We start from the raw sequence: 10,766 nt of genomic DNA, 5'->3' as shown, positions 1-10,766 counted from the left end.
TGTCTCTCTCTCTCTCTCGTGTCTCTCTCTCGTGTCTCTGCTCAGGTCTAGGTGTTGCTGGTCTTGCCCTTCATTGTCTCTCCTCCGGTTCGGGAGGGTCGGGTCTCTCCCTACTCTGTCCCGGGTGTTGCTCATCTTGCTCTCATGTGTCCGTTTCTCTCTCTCGAGTCCCTCCAGTATTGGTGTCCTTGATGTCTCCCTCCTCTGTCTGCCTGTTTTAGTCTCTGTGTTGGTCTCTCTCCCTCCTATGTGCCTCTTTAGGTCTGGCTGCTGTGACTGATAGCTCTCTCTCCTCTTTTCTTTCAGGCTTGTTGGGCTCTCGTGTACCCTTTGTTGACTTTCAGGAGGAGGACTACACTAACTCACATGGTGCAGTGACAAAGACTCCCCCCGCACCCGCCCTGCAGACAGGGGCAGCATGGTACCCCTGGTACGAATGGCAACAGCCACCGGAGCAAGAAGTGGCCCTCATCCGGAAGATCTACCGGCGCTACCTCAAGAAGGAGGAGGGACCTGCTGCCCAGACCATAGAGTGCCCGAGTGGACAATCTATCGAGAGCTAGAGTGATGCTAGGGGAGAAGCACAGGAGCTATAGGATGAGCGACGCGATTGGAGGTTTCCAGGAGGAACAGCACTGGAGAGACATGCAGGATCAACTAGAGCAGTGGCACTTGGGGTGGGGGCAGCAAGAGCGGGGAACTCTTTCTGGCCCTGCTCATTATTCCTGCTGAGCAGGATGAAAGGACTGTGTGTGAATCAACAATTCTGTAATAAAGTTAACTTCTTAACCATCTCTGTGTTCAGTGGAAAAGAAAATGCTTCTGCCTATGTCCTGAGCGATAGCTGTGTTGCCTCCGACTGGAGCCCCGCGTTCCTTCATACGAATGGAATGTCCTGGTCTAGACAGAATACAATGCTGGCTGGGATAAGTGGCTAGAGAGAGCATGTGCCACCTCGCATTCTTTTTAGCCTCTAGGCAGGAGGATTGATTCAAAGGTGTCTTCGACAAGAGGCATGGATCTCGGGATGGCTTCGACAAGAGGCATGGATCTCGGGATGGCTTCGACAAGAGGCAGGGATCTCGGGATGGCTTCGACAAGAGGCAGGGATCTTGGGGTGGCTTCGACAAGAGGCATGGATCTTGGGGGTGGCTTGGACAAGAGGCTGGGATCTTGGGGGTGGCTTGGACAAGAGGCTGGGATCTTGGGGTGGCTTGGACACTGTCCCGTCCCCCGCCCCCCCACCGGCCACCGCCCCCCCTCCCTGCAGACAGAAGCAGCATGGTACCCCTGGTACGAATGGCTTCGACACAAGAGGCATGGATTTTAAGGTGGCTTGTGTGAGAAGTTGGCCTGATATATGATGCTCACTAATTCTAGTGATCACCTTGTATCAGTCCAAACAACCCTTATGGTGATTGGTTGTAAGTCAACCTTATAGACCAGCTATCCTAATGGTAGCATGGACAAAGCAGTCGTAGGCTAAACTCTTTTGGCATGTGAAGCCAGCTGTTTTACCACATATAACCCCTTGAATACCAAATGAAAGGACACCACACAGGTAGTTATGAAAATAAACAAGATATTTATTAACTAACAAACACCTCTGAACTCTTTATGAGGTCAGAGGGCTAAGCACATGACAAGACTCTTAAGAAAAATACGTTAAGTTGCACAAGTAACCATATACTAAACAAGTGGTATAAGGAAGTCGATAGAAGGAATGGAGCTGTCCAGAGGCTGTAGGATCGCTGGGACTACACTATCCTAACTTTAGGTAAGTAATAGGAGGCCCACTGAACGCGTGTGCAGAGTGTGAACTCACACGCGAGATGCGTAACAACGTCTATGGACAGTAAAGTTCAAGAAAAAGGTGAGTACGGACAATCCTGACTAGTTAGGACTAAAACGACTGTGAAACTGGACACTAGGAGAGTCAATCTACCCTTGAGCACCGAAATGCTCTCGTTACCTCAACCATGGGCGGCGGGTGCATAGGTGCGAAGTCGTGTCGGGTTTCTGCGTTGAAGTCTATGGAGCCTGAAAGAAAAGATGCTGCAGGCGACCAGGAGGAAGATGTCCGGTGTGATCCAAGGGTGGATCAGGAATGCTGAAGACCTGAAAGCAGAGGGGACAATGTTCAAAGTCACTAGCCAGTGACTTGAGTGGAACCAGGAAGGAACCAGATGCTGTTGTCTCGATCAGGTGAAGAGTGGACGCTTGACTCTGCAGCCAAGTGGACCAGGAGGTGTCTTCGACGACCAGGATGGAGGCCCGAGCTGTCACACGCAGGCTCTCGCTGTCGGCGGTGTGGGTTCAGGAATCGGCGTCAACAGGCCTTGGCAAAGGCAACCCACGCGGTGAGTGGAAAAGACGTCTGGTGCGGACCAGGAGGGTCCGGGGTGCTTCTCCTTTGGAAGGAAGCAAGGGCCAGTCTGGAGCAACCAGACCAGCGGTGTTGATGTCGTGGATTGTAGTGTAGGAGGCCACTAACCAGCCTGCAAGTGACCAGACAACGCGTTGAGCAGCAAACAGGCAGAAGGGCCCCACGCAGATCTCGTGGATGCTGGAGGGCTGGTCTTCGGTGCAGGAGCTGCTCGGGGCTGGGGCTTCTCAATCCCCAAAGCACTTCGTCGAGGTTACCTCAGAAGTCTTGCTGGAAGTGAAGTGCAGTTTCTCCAAGATGGCCGGTCCCACTTGTCTCGTCGCACCCACGGATCTCAGCTGTGCTGCAGATGTGAGTTGAGGTCAGAGAGGTCTGGGAATCCGGGTCGTGTCGGGCTCTGAAGTCTGGATCCTCGAGGGAAGACGACAAAGTGAAGCCGCTGGACCCTTGATGGTGCCTGCTTGTGCAGGGTGGACACTCCTTGCCCACAAGGAAGATTTTCTTCAGTCTTCTGTAGCAGAATGTCGAAGTCCAGAGTTTCTTCTTGTAGAGTTTCAAGTCAGGATTAATCTAATTTGGAATGGGACCAGCTCCTACCTTTATCCTGCTAAAGGGGGCTGTACTATCACTAGGTCCCTTCTATGGGTGGGACCAGGAAGGGGGGTGGTTAAACCCCCAATCCTTTGTCCGGTGTCGCGCCAGAGCTGGAGCTGGAGTGCCTCAGCAACTGGTTTGAACCGGTGTATGCACAGGGACACCTTGTGTGCCCCAGGCATGTCTCATTCCCTTCAGCCCTGTCCTACCTAATACACAAAATCCTGTCTGGGGTGGTGCTAGCACCTCCCAAGGTGGGAATAAGTTTAATTTACTATCCAACACCTTCCCTAGTGTCCACGGGGACTGGAGTTGGAATAGTAAATTAAACTATTCACTATCCAGCACCCCAAAGCGCTATGCGTTTTAAAGGTTTTTGTTGTAAAAACCGCGTTGTAAAGGCATGCGTGGTAAAAGCATGCTTTGTAATGTCATACATCCGGGTGGAATGCTACCCCCGTCGCCAGAACTGGCGAGGAGGTAGTATTCCAATTCGTATGACACCTTACTAGACATGTTTTGATAATGCTATGCCAAAGTTAGCAATAACCGCGAGGTTATAATGCACTTAAGAGTACATGGTATAGCGTTATCATGGAAACAGCTAAAGGACTTGGCTCAGCTCATGCCAGAGCACAATCTCGTCTCGGCTCCCGGCCAGCGCGCTGCTCCGGCCTGGAGCCCGGCGTCCCTGGGAGATCCCCTGCGACCTACTCGCCTCATAACTGTGGCGGAGGGTGTGGGCACCTGCAGGGCTACCCAGATCGCTGCTGGTGCCGGTGGAGTGCAGAACGCTGAGTGCTCCTGATCCCCGCCGAGGACCCAACATGGCGGCCGCCCGTTGCCAGCTCGGGCGGTAGAGGAGCGGAGACCGGGAACGAGTCGGTCGGGCGCTGTGCACCCGAACCGTATGTGGGACGCCTGCCGCGTCCCCCGCTGCCACCTCGCTGCTGGTGTCTGTGGAGCGGCGCTGGCTGGCGGCTATCGGTCACTGCCGGAGACCCAACATGGCGGACGCCCGCTGTCGGCCCGGGCTGAAGAGCGGCTGAAGGAACGGCAGAGAGGTGAGCGGAGACCGGGGGCGAGTCGCACAGGCGCTGATCAACTGAGCGGTATGTAGGGCCCCGACTGTGGCCCCCGCTACCACCCGCTGTCGCCCGCCGAGACTCTTGCCCCCCCCCCCCCCTTCCCCCTTGCTGACCACGCTGCTTAGCCGGTGCCTGACTCTAAGATGGCGCCCTGGGGGACACGCTTTCTCTGACCGGCAGACACAGGCTCCGGGCACACGAACACGAACGCGGAGGATAGTGCCCTGGTGGACTCTGGAGGACTTCTCTCGCGGACTAGACCCACCCTCCGTACCCTGCATCCCATCCACCCTTCATCTATGCTGGGAATGCTGTGGTTTGCTCGGACAGTTTGCGCTGGACTCTAGTCCTTCCCTCCGGACCCTTGCATCCCACCCACCCCTCCTCTATGCTGGTACTAGTGTAGTGTTTGCAATGGTCCTTTGTACTCTCTACCACCCCTATATATTACCCTTAGAATGCTTCCAGTCACATCCCTCCTGTTAGGATAGAAGACAACTCTAACGACTAGTATCCTATGTGATTATTAGATTGTATCCATGTGTATCCCCTCCCTGTCTTTATAACTATAGCCTTAACGACTGATCGACTGTGAAACTGCTGGAATATAGCCATGTGTTCCCCTCCCCCGTGTGAAGTGATAACCCTACTCACTAGAGCAAAAAGAAATGTGTTCCTGAAATGTGTAACGTAACTGACTCTATGTAAAGTGCCTTGTAAAGGGGCAGCTGACATTCCAGGAGCCTAGTCCCGACAGCTCGACGACTTCGGAGGGTTGGAAGTGGTCCCCCGCTACACGGCGGAGGAGGGCTCTGGACATCGAATGCTGTCTTTGTAAAGCGCGCTGATAACCTAATCGGTTCAAGATCCTGAAATGTGCAACGTAACTGATTCTATGTAAACTGCTGTGATAACATGTAACTGTTGCTATGTAAAGCGCTCTGATAACCTAATCGGTTCAAGTTCGCGCTATAGAAAACTCTAAAAATAAAAATAAAAAATAATTCCAAGCCTCCAGGATTGTTAAGGCCTGCCATAGGAGTGACTTATAGGAGTATGTGTGTCCATTCTAGGGTTAGATATAGGTATACTATATCTAAAGCAAAGGGATATTACACCACCTTGCCCCAGCTGATTGATCAGCCAGTTGTGTCAGATTTGGATGGCCAGCCAGGAGTGGCAAAATACATGCTGCAGCCCCTGGTAGGCCTTCGGTTCACTTATGCCCTGGGTACCTATGGTACACTGTGCAAGGACTTACAAGAGTGACCCAATACCAATTGGTAAATGCATCTAAAGTACATGGATGTCAATTTAGAGAGAGAACAGCTAGGCTGTGGGTCTGATTAGCAGGCCCACAGCCAGGGAAAGTCGTAAACCAGTGAAGCAAAAATCTGGGGTGGCCATAGGATTGCAGACCCTGCTCTCCTACATACCCCCCCCCCCCCCTAAACTTAGGGACATTAAACCAGCCTTGACCAGGTGAGTCTTCCTGTTCTAAGTGGAAATACCTGGAGAGACCATCTGCATTGCGAAGGTCAGTCCCTGGTCTGTGCTCCACTGTAAAGTCCATCCCCGGTAGGGAAATGGACCACCTAAGAAGTTTAGGGTTTTCACCCTTCATCTGATTTAGCCACAAGAGGGGCTTATGGTCTGTCTGAATCTTGAAGTGAGTTCCAAACAAGTATGGCCTCAACCTCTTCAGGGCCCAAACCACAGCAAAGGCCTCCCTCTAAATAGCTGACCAACGTTTCTCTCTAGGGGTCAGCCTTCTACTTATAAAAGCAATGGGCTGGTCATGACCATCAATATTCAGTTGAGATAGAACAGCTCCCACACCCAACTCAGAAGCATCTGTTTGAACAATGAAAGGTTTGGAGTAGTCTGGACTCTTGAGAATATGTGCAGTGCACATGGCCTGCTTTAGGTCATCGAATGCCTTTTGACAGCTAACTGTCCACTGAACTTTCTTTGGCATTTTCTTACTTGTCAGGTCATTAAGAGGGGTCACAATTGTCCCATAATTTCTGACAAATTTCCTGTAGTAACCAGACAGGCCCAAGAAAGCTCTGACCTGTGTCTGGGTGGTTGGAGGAGCTCAGTCCTTTATGGCCTGTATCTTGCTCTCCAAAGGTTGAACCTGGCCTCCACCTACAAGGTGGCCCAGGTATACAACTTGACTCTGCCCTATCTGGCACTTGGTAGCCTTGATAGTGAGGCCTGCCTTTTGCAGGGCCTCCAAAACTTTCCTCGGGTGGATCAGGTGATCCTCCCAGGTGGAACTAAAGACAGCAATATCATCTAGATATGATGCACAGAGGTCATCCAGCCCAGTGAGAACTTGGTTCACCAACCTTTGAAAAGTGGCAGGTGCATTTTTCAAACCACAGGGCATCACCGCAAACTGGTAATGACCTCCTGGGGTAGAAAATGCTGTCTTGGCCTTGGCATCCTCAGCTAACCTGATTTGCCAATAACCAGCTGTCAGGTCAAATGTACTCAAGAATTTGGCAGAAGCCAATTTATCTATGAGTTCATCTGCTCTTGGTATTGGTGGGCATCTGTCGTAGTGACAGCATTGAGACCCCTGTAGTCTACACAAAACCTCATCTCTCTCTTACAATCCTGGGTGTGAGGTTTAGGCACTAGAACTACAGGACTAGTCCAAGGGCTCTCTGGGGGTTCAATGACTCCCAATTCCAACATCTTTTGAACTTCTTTCTTTATGCAGTCCCTGATGTGGTCAGGTTGCTTGTAGATTTTACTCTTTATAGGCAGACTGTCACCAGTGTCCACCTCATGGGTGCACCAGTTTGTCTGACTGGGGGTCAGAGAGAACATTTGTCTAAAGGACTGAAGAACTTGTTTGCAATCCTTTTGCTGATGTTCAGAGAGGCTGTCAGAAAAGACTACACCATCTGCTGACCCATCATCAGGGTTCTGAGTGAGCAGGTCTGGGAGAGGGTCACTCTCTTCCTCCTGTCCCTCATCTGTGGCCATGAGCAAGCCCATGTCCTCTCTGTCAACAAATGCCTTGAGCCTGTTCACATGAAGTACTCTCTGAGGGCTCCTGGGAGTTCCAGGGTCCACCAGGTAGGTGACCTCCATTTTGTTCAATGATGGTATGGGGTCCAGACCATTTGTCTTGGAGAGCTGTTGGGGCCACTGGCTCCACCACCCACACCTTCTGTCCAGGCTGGTACACAGTCAGGACAGCCTTTTGGTCATGCCAAGCTTTTTGAAGTTCTTGGCTGGCCTCAAGGTTTTTAGATGCCTTCTCCATGTACTCTGCCATCTTGGAGCGGAGACCAAGTACATAGTCCACTATGTAAAGCTTAGGCTTTTTGAGAGGTAACTCCCATCCTTCCTTTACAAGACATAGGGGTCCTCTTACAGGATGCCCAAATAGAAGCTCAAAAGGGCTGTAGCCAACCCCCTTCTGTGGGACCTCTCTGTAAGCAAACAGAAGGCAGGGTAAAAGGATGTCCCATCTTCGCCTAAGCTTTTCTGGTAACCCTTTTATCATCCCTTTTAGGGTCTTGTTGAATCTCTCCACTAGCCCATTGCACTGTGGATGATAGGGGGTGGTGAATTTGTAATTGGCACCACACTCCTTCCACATTGCAGTCAAGTATCCTGACATAAAGTTTGCACCTCTGTCAGAGACAACCTCCTTAGGAAACTTCACTCTGGAGGAAACTCCAAGTAGGGCCCTGGCCACAACAGGAGCTGTAGTGGTCCTAAGGGGAATAGCTTCTGGATACCTGGTGGCATGATCCACTACCACCAGTATAAATCTGTACCCAGATGCTGTTGGGGGGTCCATTGGTCCAACAATGTAAATCCCCACTCTTTCAAAGGGTACCCCCACCTCAGGTAGTGGTATAAGGGGGGGGCCTTTGTGGTGCCACCTGATTTGCCACTGGCTTGGCAGATGACACATGAGCGACAAAACTCTTTTGTGTCTTCAGACATATGAGGCCAGTGAAAGTGTGGTACAAGTCTTTCCCAAGTCTTGTTCTGGCCTAAGTGACCTGCAAGGGGAATCTCATGGGCTAAGGTAAGAAGGACTCTGAGCAAGAGGGAGATCAGTTCTCCGAGCACGACTCTGAATATTATATCGGTGACTAAGAACAGATCGTCGATGTCGAAGAATACGAACAAGATACTGTAGCTGTCGAAGATGACTCCGATGACGACGAGGGGCGAACCGTGAGTACCCCGCCCCATATAGACACTACACCGATATCAGAGACTCAGGGCGAGGCATCGCCAACAGGCCTTAGCCAAGATCAACATACTGGTTCTACAGCCCCGCCATACCGCCCAGCTAAGAACATACAAAAAGAGCCTTCTGAGACATGTAACCCAAGGCGGTTACATTGAAACCAAGACTTATCGACACAACAGTCTTCGGACAGAACGCTGTCGAACCGAAGGTGATAAAGCCAAGGGGCGCCGACCCGAAGGCCACCGTTCCATTAACACCTTCGAAGCCAAATGCCGTCGAATCGACTTCGAAGCCAAAGGCCGTCGAATCTACCTCGAAGCCAAAGCCCGTCGACTCGAGCAAATCGGGTTCGACTGTCGAAAAAGGAAAGAAGCCTGCCGGCAAAAGCAAAAGGGCTACGCCCAAGGCAGTCGTCGAAACAAAACTGAAACCTAAGGTAGACCACACCAAATCGGTCAAGCCGAAGCCCATCGATCCAAAGAGGGCCATCGAGCCAAGAACGCAGGCTCCGAAGACACCTCTACCACCTAAACAGGTTACCGTACCGACGAAACCTGCTCGGTCCAAAAACACCTGTAAAAGACGTCGGACTGACAAAACCTGTCGGCAAGCCTCAAAAACAGATCCAAGCACCAAGAGCGGTCAAACCGAGTAAAGGTATCTAACCGAAGGTCAAACCAAACACTACGGTGCCAAGGCAAAAAGACTGTGGAAGAGGAGATCATCCATCCAAACCCATTCACAGAAGATCAGTCAAAACTATATATCGACCCAAATACTGGGAAAGTGACTGTTTATAAAAGGAAGAAAAGACCACTGCCTAGTGAAGGCTTTTCTGCAATTCCACTCAAAAAGAAGAGAGACTGTGCTACCTCTCAAATTCTTTTCCAACCTATCTCTCCAGCTATCCCTGCTACTCCATACACACCATACTCACCTGCACACTCTGACGACAACCAAGATCAGGATGCAGATGCGGGTTTTGGAGATATACAAAACCCATATGTAGACCCCAATACACAACCATGGGGGGATGGAGGTGAGCCAGACAATGAGGGGGCTCTACCCATTACAGACCCCACTGTATACCCAGCTAAGCTATCACCCACAGAAGACACAGTGGCTTTTAACTCCTTAATAGACAGAGCTGCAAGCTACCATAATGTAGACATGCATTCTGATGCTATAGAAGAGGACTTTCTATTTGATACGCTGGCAACATCAGAAAGAAGAGTCAAAACTCTCCCCATGTTAAAGGGCGTCCTAAAGCACGCAAATGACATCTTCAAAGACACTGCTAGGGCACGTGTCATCAACCCTAGAATAGAGAAGAAGTATAGGGCTGCACTAGTAGACCCTACATACATCAGGGGACAACTGCCTTTAGACTCATTGGTGGTATCCAATGCACGAAAGCGTGCAAATTCACAAACAACTGGAGAGGCTCCTCCTCCTGACAAGGAGTCTAAGATTTTAGAAGCATCAGGCAAAAGAGTAGCAGCTCAAGCAGCAAACTCATGGAGAATAGCCAATACACAGGCCTTGCTGGCCAGATATGACAGGGCACACTATGATACTTTAGAGGGACTTTTCCAATATTTACCCGAGCCTTACAACCACACCACTGGATTCAAGCTATCTGGGCTGAAGACGGCTGGAATGCCAGAAACCGGTCCTCGGAAGCTTGTTTCCAGGGAAGGCATGGCTTGGCAGTTCGGGCTGGACTGTTCCCATGAGGCACAGGGTCAGACTGATTTGCATATGGCCATGTCTGAACTGGGGTGGTGTGGAGTGCAAAAAACGATGGATTCAGGCCCAGATCTCTGTACTGGGGCGAATGTATGACATTGTTCTGCATTCTGTCCATCAACTGTGGTTTTTGCATTTGTCACCCCGAGCGGGATGGGTATGCTCAGACGTGAGTCCCATGCTCTCCACACCACTGGATTCAAGCAAGCCAGGCTGGAGACGGTTGGAATGCCAGAAACCGGTCCTCTGAAGCTTGTTTCCGGTCCAGGGAAGGCATGGCTTGGCAGTTCGGGCTGGACTGTTCCCATGAGGCACAGGGTCAGACTGATTTGCATATAGCCATGTCTGAACTGGGGTGGTGTGGAGTGCAAAACAACGATGGATTTAGGCCCAGATCTCTGTACTGGGGTGAATGTATGACATTGTTCTGCATTCCGTCCATCAACTGTGGTTTTTACAAAGAGCAGGCAGATGAACTTATACAAGAGGGAAAGCTCATCACCAATGCCTCCATTAAGTGTGCTCTAGACGCAGCAGATACACCTGCCAGATCTATTAACACAAACGTACTGCTTAGAAGGCACGCATGGCTTCGCATATCTGGATTCAAAAATGAAGTACAAGCCACAATTCTTAACTAGCCTAAAAATCCAGATTTCTTGTTTGGCCCAGCAGTTGACTCAATTCTGGACAAAATGAAAAAGGACAACGAAACGGC

At 50.8% G+C, this 10,766-nt stretch overlaps 1 protein-coding gene across 1 annotated transcript in view; it reads left to right on the top strand.

Annotated features, from left to right (window-relative positions):
* LOC147710059 (small ribosomal subunit protein mS40-like) overlaps positions 1-792 on the top strand; it is a 62,053-nt gene extending 61,261 nt beyond the window's left edge. The window contains exon 7 of the mRNA XM_086920714.1: positions 307-792. Within this exon, the coding sequence (XP_086776840.1) occupies positions 307-563 (257 nt within the window). The 3' untranslated portion in view covers positions 564-792. The remainder of the gene's footprint in view (positions 1-306) is intronic.
* Positions 793-10,766: the final 9,974 nt, after the last annotated feature.

The sequence above is a fragment of the Lissotriton vulgaris genome, chromosome 5 (assembly GCF_964263255.1).
Source record: "Lissotriton vulgaris chromosome 5, aLisVul1.2, whole genome shotgun sequence".
Taxonomy (NCBI): Eukaryota; Metazoa; Chordata; class Amphibia; order Caudata; family Salamandridae; genus Lissotriton; species Lissotriton vulgaris.
The sequence above is the reverse complement of the archived record's forward strand: the minus strand, read 5'-3'. Positions and strand labels throughout refer to the sequence as shown.